Genomic DNA, 15,676 nt, shown 5'->3' on the forward strand with positions numbered 1-15,676 from the left:
ATTAAACATGCCGAAGATGGGAAGATAATTGTTTGTAAACCAAACACAGTTCGACACTGGATTTGCAGACATATTGAGATTAAAACACAATGCAGTTCCTTTGGATCCGGCAGGAATGGTGCAGCACACTTATGTAAAACATGTGATAGTATTGCATTGTAACATCATATTGATTATGTGTACATGTCTAACAGAAAATACCTTAGCATGCTGTCACAGGCTGGAGAATCCTTATTTGTTGGTTCATTGCAATTCGGGATCAGAACAGATCAGATTGGATATGTTATGGGCCAGGGGGCTCGCAAAGCCCAACATCAAAAAATGCGTTTTCCAGACCGAAATGCAAGCACGTCATAGCGAATCTTAAATAGTGAAATAACATACATTTCTTGATCTGTGTTTTTAATGATCACTCTCATGACTTGATATTTGAAGACCGCGTGCCCGCTTATGTGTGTGCGGATCGCGCTTATATCCACCGATCGAATGGGCCAAGTAATAAAAAAATAAATCAGTCACGATAAATCAGTTTGATAAATGTGTTTTGAGATCCCTGTCAGATAATTATTCCAGTTGCCTTTTTCAAAACAATCCCTCCTGTGAACTGGCAAGGGAACTGAAGCTCATTAAATATGCAAATCTTCTCCAATCCTAGCAGTGAGCGTTTACTTCCTAGTCCCCAGTACGGCACGCCCATCAAAACCCAGCGTTCAGAAAATAACCTCAAAACCAGTGTAGAAAATAGCCTATTACTTATTCATTATGAGGTTTTTGAATGTAAAAACCACATGAACGTCATTAGTTGACCTCAGACAACAGTATAAAAAAAAGCCAGTTCATGACACCTTTAACATGGAACTGATGTCTGCAGGTTTTGAGTTCCAGAACATTCCGGAATCCAGCAGAAGTTAGGAAACGTTACATATTCCAGAAAATGCATTTCGTAAACTGATGACAAAATCCAATATAGATGTAATTTTCCAGCTCCAGTTGGGGGTTCACTTAAGAAGAAAGTCATCTGGAAATAAAACTTCCAACTGAGTAGATACAATCAGTTGCTATGGAGGATGGCAAAGCTTGTCTGCGGGTAGCAGATAACTAATTACTTATTTAGCATTTTGATTGTTGGAAAATGCCAGAAATATATAAATGCTAATCTTTCAATCAGGAGGGTTGAGGGATACAGCTGTGGAGGCGGTGAGCTTTTTTTCCCAGCTGTGTGCCTTTTAACGAAATGGGGCAAAGTAAACTCCCCTACAGTTGACAATTTGGCAGTTTAGTTTGAATCACACATAAACCTTTCCATGGAGGAACTCCAAGAGCCAAATACGGCGAAAGAAGGAAATGACATCAATGAGCATGCTTCATGACTCAGCATACTGTAAAAGAAAAGGAAAAGAATAAGCAACATGGAGTCAAAATCCATTCGTAGCAATTGAACTGCAGTCTAGCATTAAAGTAGAACAATGGCTGCTTTAGCAATTAGTATTAGTGTAGTACCAGGCTAGTAGAACTCTTTAAAGAGCCGATTCTAATTAGAGTTATTAGGCTTTCAGCCCATGTATGCATAGCACTGACCCTCTAGTTATATGCTAGTATGTAATGTAAGCATATGGCTGCCTTTTCATGAATGTACTGCAGTGCGCATCTGTTATGTTTAATTTAACACACTGAATTACTTTATAAAAATAAGAAAAACACCTTGCATCACATGCAGTATTTTTATTTTTTTCTCAGTGTTGCCATGAGATCTGCCTAAATCCATATCAAGACCCAAGCTGCCAACTTCTATTTCAGGGATAATATTGATTAAGCACTGAAATTGAATTTTACGTTCAGAGAAATCTACTTCAGCCAGGGCCTGATCGGAGTCCTAAATGAAAGAGGGCAAAGTCGATAGCGCGTGGTATAAGTCCCGCACAGGCAAATTGTGCGGTCACAAAGAGCGCCTCTAATCCAACAATGCACCAGACTTTGCCATTCTAAATACACAATAGGGAATAAAAAGTTTTCTGAAGTTCTGGCCCACTCACTGGCCTAGATACAGGCGGCTCTAAACTGTGAGAAAAATGCAGCGCACATAGGCAAAGTGCCTTTCTGCCATTTCTGAATACACACTTTACGCTCTTGATCTCAGAAGAAAGGCCAGAGGAGGCAGAGGAAATGAAGTTTGTCAAGTACCGCTGTGAAACTTGAACAAAAGCAAGAAGGTGGAGATAAGGGTCTGTGCGATATTCACGAAAATGTCACGACTGTTCAGAATAGAAGGGGAATATTATTGAAGACAAAACAAAAATCTTTCTGAATTGATTACATCAAATGTGAAGTGTTGAGTATTTTTGAAAGATTATTTAAAAAATGTTCAGAATGTGCCAGGAATTCACCCAATCAGAACTTCTGCCACTGATGCAGTCTGCAGTCAGGAAGATGATTCAGTTCATTAAAACAAATCCAAATATCCATACTTGGAATAAAATTGGGGTGGCCTTAAGACTCACATCACCGTCACCCTTACCTAAGAGTTTATACTAAGCTTTTTGCGATGAAGCAATGAAATCTCCCACAATAAACAGACCATGTAATTTCCTCATTAGCTTCACATGGAATGTTTCAACAAAAAAGCTAGGAAGCAACAACGGTATTATTTAATGTTTGCTTTTAATATTTTATATACAAAAGTAAACATTTATACTAATGTTTCTAAAATATGATTTATATGTGTGCATTCCCGATCTACTCTTAAAGGTGCCCTAGAATGATTTAAAACAATATGTTAAATTGTTCTCTGATATCTACATAGAGGGTATGTGGCTTATTTAAGGGCAAAAATTGTCCAGATACAGTTTTACAGGTCCATTTACAACCCTATAAATTGTCCCAGTAATGCTCTGTTTTTGCCTTATTTGGAAGAGTCATGAATATTAATGTTGAGCTCTGCTCTGATTGGCTTATTTCAGCAGCTCACAGCAGTTTAGTGAAGCGTCTCGTGAGTCCTGACCGTCCTGACAGAACACAGACCGACTGAATGACACTTTAAGCAGAATATCTCAAATGGAGATTGATAAAATACAGCTTACTTGTTTATTTGGCGTTTTCAGATCATCCGCATACAAGAAAGAGCTCGCGTGTTTGCAGTTGCCAGATTTCAGTAATTAAATCCCCCAAACAGAGCTTTTCTGTGAAAAAAAGCCGCTTTTCTGTGAAAAAAAGCCGCTTTTCTGTGAAAAAAGCCGGCAACCACATGCATGCGAGCTCTCGCACACGGAGGATCTGAAAACAAATAAACAAGTAAGCTGCATTTGATCAATCTCCATTTAAGATGTTCTGCTTAAAGTGTGTCATTCAGCCTACATTTTAGACTTTTCTCATCAACGTGCATGTTTATATAACATTAGTCACAATGTAGGCTAACATTACGCAGTGACTGTGATGTACTCTGAACAAGCATGCGAAAACATCATAGGCCTACTTCAGTTCTCAAAATTCTAAATATATAACTTATATTTTTACAAAATGAATAGTCGTTTTAACTTTTATGGTGGAAAAGTAGCCTAGAAATCTAGACGCACCCTAGCGACAGCAAATCTAATCTGCCCGCGAGTGTCATCTAGCAACTCTCAATACACTTCTGAGCTGTAAACACCAAACTCTGGTCGGGCCAATCACATCGTGTTTAGAGTCGGTGGGCGGGGCTTAACATAATGACGGCCAAGTTGCGCTTACTGCTTCTAGTAAACACAGAAACTGGCGAACGGCGGTCTTTCGAATCAGCTTTGACCGCAACTCTGGAAGACTTGGAGTTAAGCTTTTCCCAAAAAAAACAAAACAAAGAACGGCACTGAAGTCATTCTTAAGAAGGGAAGATGTGTTCGGAGTTTTGCCGACCGGATACGGCGCATGTTTAATCTATCAACAAGCTCCGTTTCACCTTCGTTGCTCTGGTTGGTTTAGCGATATCCTATCGCGTGCAGAGGGAGTTTGAAAGACAACCGTTTATCCCGCCGCTCGGATTGAGCCCTGTCAATGGTGAGTTTCCAGACCAAACATCATGAAGTGGGTCTGGCTTGTCAGGCTAGTGGAAAAGGTGACGTTTGCTAGAAGGATGGAGTAAACAATCTGTAAGCAGTCTATCTAATGTTACGTTTGTATTTTGTAATACAAAATAATATTAACTTTTGTCAGTAGACACACCATTTAGTTTTGTATGGTACTTGGAGTTTCCTATTGTTACTGTACTAGCATCTTGCGTCATCAAGACAATGCGGTCTCTCTAAGAAACTTTCAATTTAATCAGACATTGTTTAAACAGCTAGTCAATAAGTGGATAAATCACTACTTTCTGAATACAGTTGCCCTTTTCTTCAGTTTAAGACGCTGGGAGAAGCTTGCTTGAAACGGGCCGAACAAATGAACGATTTTTAAATAAATTGTTGAGGTATCCGATTATAATAAACCTCAACCATGACTTTTGACATATGACAACAGTCCCCTGCACAGCCTAAACATGGCGTGTGTCATGAGAGCCGCACTTGCTATCCTCAAGCGTCTTTACCTGAAGTCCCGATGATTCGGCCGCGTCAGTTCCGTCTGACAATGAACATGTTTGGACAGATGCAAATGTTGGGGGCGTGCATACAAATGATCCCCAACGCTTGCGTCACAGTTGGGTTTATGTTGAGAAGCACATTTTCTGTGGTGTTTTTTATTTACGAGATTTACATAAGTAGGAGGCAATGGTGTTTGAGACTCACAGTATGTGATGTGCATGTACTGCAATCGTATCATTTCACTATGGCAATGTTAATTCAGTTTTTCATTCTAGGGCACCTTTAACTTTACAGCTTAAGCATTAAAGCATTAAACACATCTTACCTATGAAACTTCTTTAACTAAATATGAAATACATGAAGGCATTAAGTGCAATATATCACAACAAAACAACAAAAATATTCTGTTTATAGGTTAACTTCAACTCTTCCATCTATATTTAAAAACAAATATTTTATGTTTCATGTGTCCCAGATTGACAAGTCCTCATGATTCAATTACTTCCTTGAAGTGACCATCTAATTTTCCCATAGCTAACAGACTTGTGGAAGGGCTCTTTGTAAAGGGATTCTGTTGTTCACTTTCGCTTGGAACTCCCCTACTAATGGTGTCCTCTTCCCGAAGTGCCCTTCAAGAGTGCAAAAACGGCATTTGTACTGTTTCTATAAATACAGTTATGACACTGGTGGACACTCAAAATCCTTCCGAGCCACTCACAGTTTTCCATTTAATTGCATTATATGAGTCCAACTCACTGTTCTTTTATTTTAATTGCACACCAATGACACTTTGCCTGTTTGGTGATTCGATTTTGGGTTTGTTTTGCAGCCTTGACATTAAGTACGAAAGTACAGAATGACGCGTCCTGTGTCCAAGACACAAAGCTGTCTGCTAAACAGCTTTATAGTAGGCTACTGGAAGCAAGAAATCTAAACCAAACTGGACCAATAACAAAAAAGCTATTCTTTTATAAAAGAGGAAAAACACCCAGGTCTGCCACTAGAATCAGTCACTTGCACACAAGACAAAAGCAAGAACAATGCACAGTGCAAGTGATGAAAAATATAAAAACGTTGGTATTCATTAAATTTAATCTTTGACAATACACACTGTTTCACGTCATACTTTCAACGTTTTTAGATCGCCAAAATGCACATCGGTACTTCTTCCTCAATTAACATGAAATCATCCATTGCATTTGAGTTGGGACCCGTTTTATCACTTTATTTTTTTAAGGGCTAAATGGTTACTAAGGACTTTGTTGCAATGCATAACAGAACTTTAGGAAACTCAAATAATTAACGACAGCTTCAAGGTTTCTTATGTGGACCCTTTTTTTACAACCCATGTTTCACTAAAGTACCAATAACCTTATAACTTAAGTGCTTTCATGCAACCAGGCCCTGAACTCTTGGTCAAAAAACTAGGGCTGTCAGCCGATTAAAATGTTTAATCTAATTAATTACACAATGTGGTGATTAATTTATATAATTAATCACACATCAAATCATTACTGTGTACACACACAAAAAAAAGACATTACAAAAAGTTTCAGAAAGAAATATTTTTGGATAAACTATAGCCTACCTTTAACGTGTTTTTACTCATATGAAAATACTAAAACTCAGATAGGGGCATTTTTGTCTCATATCTTGAATTTTATGGTCATTCTAACTGCTTTATATAGGCTTCATCACACATATTTTTCATCAATCAACTGTATGAAATGTTAGATGACCTAAGTATGTCTGGGTGGGGCATGTGCGTTAAATGTGTTAATTTTAACATGTTATTTTTTTTTACTGTAACTAATTAATCTAATTAATGAGTCAAATAGACAGCCCTACCAAAATCAAAATATTTTACTACTAAATATATTGCAGCTTTCTCTCTTTATCTTGAGTTGATTGAACCAAGTATTTAAACCAGATGGACAGTCTTGATTGTTCAAAAAAAATATTTTTCAAAATTCTATTGACAAATTGCATCTTACATTTTATTTTGGCGACACTTGAATTCAAGACATATTACAGACATCGCAATTAAATTTGAATGACCTGGTAAAAAGATTGCTCTCCTTATTATTTTCCAGTTAGTCATGAGCCTTGTCTCTATTCTCCGACTCCAACAATACCAATCCTTATAAGGATGGCCATATTCCCTAATGTGATAGAAATGTTTGCTTTAATAGCCTAAGAAGGGGTAAAAGGGTTATTCGTGAAACTACAAAAAAAGGCAGGCTAATGATGCTCAGGTCAAAGACCATGTAGACTTACCCAGAAAGTGCTTAACATATTAAAACAGTCTTAACATGATGAGCCTCGATCATTACAAACCAATCACCAGAACAAATCACAGTGAAGGAAACTGTGTAAAGTATAAATGTACATGTATCTTTCTGTTCTGAAGACTCACTTGGCTGGAGTGACCAGTGATCTCCAGGCTTTGAATAAAACTTCATTCCTGTTGAACTTTGTTAAAGTGTTTGTCCTCCCTGAGAGTGTGCTGTCACTCTCTCGCCGTCGCTCCGGGGCTTTACTCAGCTGGGATTGCTCTCAGGGTGACTGAACTCACTGGTGTCAGCAATGGGATTTGCTTGGCGCTTCATGTTTCTCCAACTCTGTGATGGACAGGTGTTTGTGTGACTTGTTGTGATCTCCTGTCGGACTCGAACTTGCCCCTCAGGGTGGCCTCCTAAAGTCAAACTCCCCCCAATGATCTGTCACATTGAGTTTTGGGATGTCAGAGAGCAGCTCCACTGGGCAAACGCTTAAAACTTAAAGCAAGAAAGAAAGTAATCAAAAAAGTAGAGATCAATGTGTCACACCAAAGCCTGTCCGCTGATGACCTTCCATCTGTTAGATGTTCACACAAAGAGCGTCTGAACGACCCTTCAGTTCTGCTCTTAACTGATGATAACCTGCAGCGCTCATGGCCACATCTATGGATTTCACTTGCGATCAAAAACAGGGATGCCAACAGCCACAGCAAAACGAACACAAAAGAGTATATTTTGAAGAATATGGGTAACTTTTTTCACCATACATTGGTTAACCACATTCTTCAAAATAGTAGCAAAAGAAAGAAATTCATACAGGTTCGGAACAACTTGAGGGTAAGTAAATGAGGATAAACTATACCTTTAAGCCCTGCAACACTTCTTTATCGGCTATTTGTCAACAGCACAAAAGGACTGATGACACTATAAATTTGAACCATAACGGTAAACCACTCTCAAAGCAGAACAGATGATTCTGAACTATAATACAGCAGATGTCTCTGTGTTGTAAGATGGATTACCGCAGAGGCTCCAATTTTTCATAGTCCTCCAATGAGCAAACAGCAAATCAGTAAATAAAAATTAATCTGGCATTATGGACAAATTAACTGGTTTCTGTGCCGAGCCTTTTTGCTCCTACAATTTGATTGCAAATTTGTTCAGGAGGACAGGAAGAACCAGGCTGTCTTGTTTCAACACTTTTACAAAGCAACAATTTCCATTCTCCAACCCTTACTGAAATCCACACCCCCAAATGCATAAGAATACAACGCAAATATACCAGCACTTCTCTGGTTTTACGGTTCTGTCTTTTCCTCCGTAAAACATGGAGACAAACTGTCATGATAAATGACAGAGGAAACGGGAAGCAGCCAAAGGGAAGCTAAAGCATCCTCCTCCCTCGGGCTTATCTGTCCATTTCTCTTGCACACACACAAATGCAGCAAAAACAACAGGAGGAAAACTGGGATCTCATTTCTCTGGGTGCTATAAAATTTGGGAAGCATTACATTGAAACTAGCGAATCAACATATTGAATGAAGAAATCACTACCCTACAGCTCATTTTAAAAAAGAAAATCGGTACACTCCTTAATGCCTCAGACTAAAACAGTGACTAACAGATTCACCTGAAGTCTGCGTTTGGTAAGATTAATTAAAAAAGATGTCCCTTATGTTCGCCAAGGCTGCATTAAAGGGATCAAAAATGCATTACTGTGTTGGCAAAGCTGAATTTTCAGCACCATGATGCTTCAGATATCGTTCTAATATGCTGATTGTGAAAAACTGTTGTGCAGCTTAATATTTTTTATAGAAATCATGATCCCCCCCCCCCCCCCCCATAATTCTTTGATGAATAGAAAGTAAAAGAACAGCATTTATATGAAATGGAAATCTTTTGTAAGATTATACATCTCTTTACTGTCACTTTTAAACCATTTAATGTAATATTTCTGCCAAATATAACAAAAGTATTAATTTATTTCACTGACCTCAACATTTTAAACAGTAGTTGTTAAAATAATGAATGTCTTTGATGGATGTTCATAAGTCCTTTTAACCCTCTTACATTCTATCAGAATCTATTCCAGTTGTTTTAAGCTCCACAGGGAGATGTAACTGCGAATCTAAAGATCAGCGGGTTATGTGGAAGAGCTGCAGAAGTTTGTGTAGGTCCTGATTGCATTTGAACCATTATTTATCATCATTTTCATAGTGTACATGGATGTGCATTCAGAACTGCGTTCAACCTGTGTTTGCATCATGGCGCGTTCCACTCTCCGTGAGCTTCCTCTCTCCAGCTTAGCCCTCAGACACAGCGATGTCACTTCCACAGCCCAGAACTTTGGCTGAGACAGCAAACACTGAGGAAGAGAAAGAGAGAGAGAGATGAAAATATCACTCATGGTGACATTCAGAATTTTCACGTCCCACTTTCATGAATATAAAATATGTGCAACTACATCCCAAATTCTTGACACATCTTCAACCACCGTGACAGAAAGCATACTAATACAGACCACACAAATAAAAAAAGAATCTATGGCATACAACCCCCGACAAACACATACCACCCTCTGCATACAGAGACATGAGCATTCACTGGCCTGTATCAAAGCAGCAGAGCGGCAGGTAAGCGAGGGGCAGAGGACTCAGATGGAAATACTTTCCGACACACGTTACTGGAAAAGCATCCTGTCTTAACTGGAGCACGACTGACACGTCAAAGCTGAATTAAAATATATGAGGTGTCTCAGATGCACTATTTAAAACAGCACAAGGCATTCAAGAAATCAGAAAATACACATCTGCACTGGGGAAAAGGCTTTTAGTAGTAAATGCTTAGGCTATTTATACTACTGAGCAAACATTTATATACATATTAAACTAAAATCTTGATGTTTAAAACAGTTAGAAACAGTAAACAGTAAAATAAAGTAAACATGCTTTAACTTGTCAATGGAGCTTATCAAAATTGTATTTGATTTTAGTTTTACCTCAGAAGCAGTTTGTGTGTTGTTGGTTGCTTGGTAACAGACGTGAAAGTAATTACCAAACTCCATGGAGCGGTTTAAGATTTCCTAACTACAGATAAGATTAGATTTTGTAAGATAGGATAAGAATTCTAAATCAAGTTAAGATTTGCTTCTGTAATACGAAATTGTGAAAAATCCTAAATTAACTCATATCTTAAGTTAAGACCTAAGATAAAGTTTCTGTAATACGCCCCCAGGACTATAAAAAACTGCTACCATTATGTGTGTGCATGGGTGCGTATAAAAAATAAATAAATAAATAAATAAAAAACCTTTCCCATCATCTTATATAGTCACTCACTGATGAGCTTTTGATTCTTTATAATATTAGTGTTAGTTCACCCCCCCAAAAAAAAAAATGTCAACGATTACGCGCACTCATGTCGTTACAAAACCCGTAAGACCTTCGTTCATATTCAGAAAACAATTTTTTTTATTTATTTTTTGATGAAAACAGAGAGCTCTCTGACCACTCCATAGACATCTATTTAACACTTAGGCCCAGAAATACTTTTTGTGTGCAAAAATCAAACAAAAATAACTACTTTTTTTCAACAATTTCTTCTCATCGTATTAAAAAAACTATGCAGTTTATATTGTAAATACAGCGCTTGTGAGTTCTACACAATTCTACGGCAGAATGGCGGCTCACCATTGGCTAGCTCCTGCATAAGCATCACACGCAAGCGTCCTTGTGCTCACATGAACAGCATATGCACTGTATTTGCAACGTAAACTGCGTTAGAGTTTTTTAATATGTGTTCCGAATAGGAAGGAAGGTCTTACGGGTTTGGAACAACATGAGGGTGAGTAATGACAAATACAATTTTTTGGTAAACTAACTCTTTAAAATAAATAATTGGTTAAATAAGCAGCCATTTAGATGATGTTTCTATTCAATGCGACTTACAGTACACTTAATACAGGTACCTGGAGCTTCTGAAGTGCCAAAAATATCCCTAATTTGGGAGATACACATGCTTAAAATAAAAGGATTTGCCATTTGGAATACAAGGACAACTGGAGACTGTGAGATGTGCAGTGGCAGAAGCAGAGATCAGATCATGAGATCACAGCACCAATGATAAGATAAAGACAATGGTGAGTCTATCCAGAGTACAGTAACTCAATAAGAGATCCTGAACCGCTGTCAGATAGTCAACTCCTGTCAGACCTGTGAGTATTTTTACTGACCAAGGATCAGCTCTGTTTTTGTAGCCAACTGGGGAGAGATTGAAGGAGAGAGGGAGGGTTGATTCTGGTGTTCCTGGACAGCAAGAGAGCGTATGAGTAATGGAGTATATGTAGTAAACGAACAAAAGGTCAGTTCCCGAGAACGACTACGGTAGTGTGTGTACATACACACACACAAGTCTCGTGATTTCAAGCACCATGTCTGACCTCCTCCCCTCAAAGCATTTATTGCAGGAAAGGGTAACACCACTTCGGTCCTCTAACCTACAAAGGGGAAGAAAGGAAAGGGAAAAAGCACTGGAAGGTTCAGTGTGATTTATGAGGGCTTCAAACCGGACTCATCAAACTCCTGCTCTTAAACCTGACGTACACTTCAAAACACTTCAAGCTTCCTTTCTTAACTTCAAAGATCAGATATGCTGTGAAACGCTGCTCAGGCTTATCTTGCCTGTATTACAAATTACAAAGGCATTACACATTTTTACTACAATTTTACAACAAAGACACCTTTTTTTTTATGCGTTTCCTAATTTTAGAGGAAAAATACATTTGTCAAGGCAGAAACTCTTCTTTATAATAAAACAAAAACATAATCTATATTGCCAAAAGTATTGGATCATTGAATTCAGGTGTTTCAAATCACTTCCATGGACACAGCTGTATAAAATCAAGCAACTAGGCATGCAGGCTTTTGCAAACATTTGTGAAAGAATGGGTCGCTCTCAGGAGCTCAGTGAATTCAAGCGTGGTACTGTAATAGGTTGCCACCTGTGCAATAAATGGACTGTGTTAGGACAAGTGGAGACATGTTCTCTGGAGTGACGAAGAACACTTCTCTGTCTGGCAATCCAATGGACAGGTCTGGGTTTGGTGGTTGCCAGGAAAATGGTACTTGTCTGACTGCATTGTGCCAAGTGTAAAGTTTGGTGGAGGTTGTTTTTCAGGGGTTGTGCTTAGCCCATTAGTTCCAGTGAAAGGAACTCCTAATGCTTCAGCATACCAATACATTTTAGACAATTTCATGCTCCCAACTTTGTGAGGACAGTTTGGAGATGGCCACTTCCTGTTCCAACATGACTGTGTACCAGTCCACAAAGCAAGGTCCATAAAAACATGGATAAGCGAGCTTGGTGAAGAAGAACTTGACCAAGCCCTGACCTCAACCAGGTAAAAAAAAACTTTGGTTCCAGGCCTTCTTGACCAATATCAGTGCCTGAAGTCACAAATGCACTTCTAGAAGAATGGTAAAACAATTCCCATAAACATACTCCTAAACCTTGTGTAAAGCCCTCTCAGAAAGCTGAAGCTGTTATAGCTGCAAAGGATGGGCCAACTCCATATTAAACCCTATGGATTAAGAATGGTATGTCATTAAAGTTCATGTGCATGTAAAGGCAAGTGTCCCAAAAATGTTGACAATATAGTGTATGCCAATACAAAGACAGCATTACAACCTATCATTAGACATAGACATGTTTTGTTTCAAATATTTATTTATTTATTTATTTTTTTGTGAAATATATATTTGAAATGTAATCCCAATTGGAAATGCAGAAAAAAATCAGTATAGTACTGACTTGATTGTGAATCATATTGCTAGACAATGATGAACAAACTAAAAATAAGAAGTTTGACATTTAAAGGGGTCATGACAAATAAACTGTTCCTTGATCTTTTGACATATAAGAGGTCTTTGTATCATTAATACAACCTGTAAGTTCCAGAACTTAAAAGGGTCATATAATGGTAGAGGGACTTTTACAAGCTGATTGTATGGAAATGTGTGTTGGCAGTGCCTGTACACAACCATCCTATAATGATAAAAATCCATCCCGTTTTTTAAAAGTTTTTTTATTTCTTTAAATCTCCTTATATGTTTTCTCCTGTCTATATTCATGCCGTTCGACTGTGTGATGTCACACAGTCGGATGCCCCTCCCAGGATTGTTGATTGATAGCAGTGTTTCAACTCAAACTTGCTCTGAGCGAGCTCTGTCATCACAGTCCACCATTGTGGATACGCTGGAGCAGAATGGCGTCTAAGCGATTGTGGTGCTCTGTTCTTGGGTGTAATAATCAACACAGCAGTTCTGATGTTCCTAAATCCAAACCGCTGAAGACGCAGTGGCTGAGTTTTGTTTTCGTCAATGCTTTTATGTTTGCGTGAACCGCAAAGCATTTCTCACCAGACTGCTTAATAACGAGGGTCAGTATAAAGCGTTTTTTTTTTTTTTCTAAGAAGCTGTTAGTGTTCCTGCTGCCCCTCCAGAAGAATTGAGTGTAGTTGGAAATGCATGCATGCTTCACGGTGAATGCGGCTAAAATGGGTAAGTTAAATTATGGCATGCTTTCTATGTATGAAGTTCTCAATATAATTCATAATCCCATGTTTATAATGAACAACGTGTTATGGTTATTGTGTTATTACAAAATGGGTACACTGGTTTTAAAGTTAACGTGGATGTGGTAACACTACACTAAGCTTAATTATGTAGATGGTTTATAACGGTGTCTGTTACTGTCAACAACAACAAAAATCATGCTGTAACAGTTATTACAATCCATAGATAACATTACGCATTACTGACAAACTGACACCCACAGAAAAAAAGTTTTTATTGGCATTAGGTGTAACATCAATCTGTCAATGAACTAACGTATACATCAGTAAACACATAGCATTCATATCATTACGCTAACGTTACCCTGCCAGAACATACAAAGACATATCAAAGTGACATTACATTAACCAACCATTCAGAAATGTCCTGTTTAGCCTAAATTGTCGAATTTCTTTAGAGCTGTCATGTCCCGGGTTCGACTCCGGTTCAAATTGATACGGTTGCACAGATGTGTCCGCAGAGACTCCCGTCCCCATTCTTTCCCCATCTACTGTTTTCTAGGCAAGGACTCCACATGCATGTGTCAAAACGCCCCACAGAGGGGCGGGGTGAGCAAAGCTCATTATCATTATCAGCCGTATGCACTGAAATGGCTTGCTGAAAACAGAGCTGTTTTTGACCAGGTAAAATGAGTGTGTTCTTACAATACTAATGAGAATGTTTAATTAAAGTATATTACAAAGTTTTCATTTAGACACTAAAGAATAATATTAACTTGTACAAAAATGGCATTAAATTACCCCTTTAAGACTTCATCATCAATAAAAAAGCATTTATATTCAAGCTTTAAAAAGTTAGTTTAGATTAGTTTAGTTTAGATCCAAGGTGGCATGTGATGTCACAGGGAAACAATAATTTGCATACGACTGCCGTGGAGGAAGACAACAAGGCCTACTTTTATATTATCGCATCGTTGTCCCCGCCCACTGGTGTTCAGTCGAGTGAATCCAAGTAGTTGTTTACTATAAGATTGTATTAATAACAAGATTGTGATGCCATGCAGATGTTGTACATTTCCTGGCTGTGAGCTGCCAAAGGATTCCGATGTCAGAAAAACTGATTGTTTTATTTTTAACTAATGTCCTAGTTACATCAGTAATATGATAATAAAAAACAGCAGTAATAAAATGCAGAGAGACTGAAATAAAAAAATGAAAAAAATGAGTGTTGAATGTCTTCTACATTGGGTCTGACAGGAATGGTGCAATACTGCGAGTAAAAAAAAGTTTTTACTGTGTCAGTATTGCGGTTACAGATAATTTGATATGACCAGTGACTTCTGATATGTAATGATTTGTGTCATCAGATGTTAGTTTCAAAATCGCTTTTAGTTGTGTGTTATTGCTAATGTGTTAGTAAATCAAAGCAGTGACTTAAACGGTCACCTTTACATTGTTTTTTCTCAGTAGGATGAAAATAATCTGTTAACTGTGATTAAATTATAAATAGAAAGCCATCAAATAACACTCCATTCACAATTACTGGAGCTGTCAATCAAACAGTGTGAATTTATCAGTGACTAAGTTCTGAACTCAATTCCAGTTATAATAAACTGATCTCTTATTTACGTGGTGTTTGTACTGTTATGATGAAAGCATGCGTTAGTGTGCAGAAATCAAGAACACTTATGTGCCCAACATGTCTGTAATGCTCACCACTGCAACCTTTCATACCACAATCTAAATATAATGCTATAACGCAACACTTTCAAGATTAGTTAAGTAATAGTAATAGTAAAAATATGGTGAAAGTTTGAGAACTGTTTAACATGTAGTACTACCGATTTCATATGCAAAGAAGTTAGCCAATCACAGTAGTGGGTGTTTTCACTGAAGTATCACAGCAGACACCGTCTTTCAAACACAGCGTTCAGTGCAGAGGGTTAAATAAGTGTAGAAAAAAAGTACCTTTTATTTCTAAATTATGACAAATTTATGAGAAAAAAAAGTCACATTATAAGTGCACCCCAGGAATAATAAAACAAAATAATAAAATAATTCAGTTCTAGACCCCTTTAAATCATGAATCAAATGAAGCTGATTCATAACCTTTCAAAACTTTTGTTTTGAATTCAGCCCATCACTATACAAGTCGTTATTTAGGTTTTTTCTATTCTCGTCGCTTCATAAAATTATTGTAGATGGGCTTTGTAACGACGTCTTTAGTGCCTTTTATGGGTCCTGAGAGAGGAAATTACATTGGTGTCAAATGAAGGCCT

The 15,676-nt window shown here is 37.8% G+C and overlaps 1 protein-coding gene across 1 annotated transcript in view; it reads right to left on the reverse strand.

Moving 5' to 3' along the window:
- The window catches only part of ttc27 (tetratricopeptide repeat domain 27), a 133,259-nt gene that overhangs the window by 35,736 nt on the left and 81,847 nt on the right, over positions 1-15,676 (reverse strand). Inside the window, exon 10 of the mRNA XM_067455587.1 lies at positions 9,078-9,191. Coding sequence (XP_067311688.1) covers positions 9,078-9,191 — 114 coding nt within the window. The remainder of the gene's footprint in view (positions 1-9,077; positions 9,192-15,676) is intronic.

This window comes from Pseudorasbora parva, chromosome 10 (assembly GCF_024679245.1).
Source record: "Pseudorasbora parva isolate DD20220531a chromosome 10, ASM2467924v1, whole genome shotgun sequence".
NCBI classification, from domain to species: Eukaryota; Metazoa; Chordata; class Actinopteri; order Cypriniformes; family Gobionidae; genus Pseudorasbora; species Pseudorasbora parva.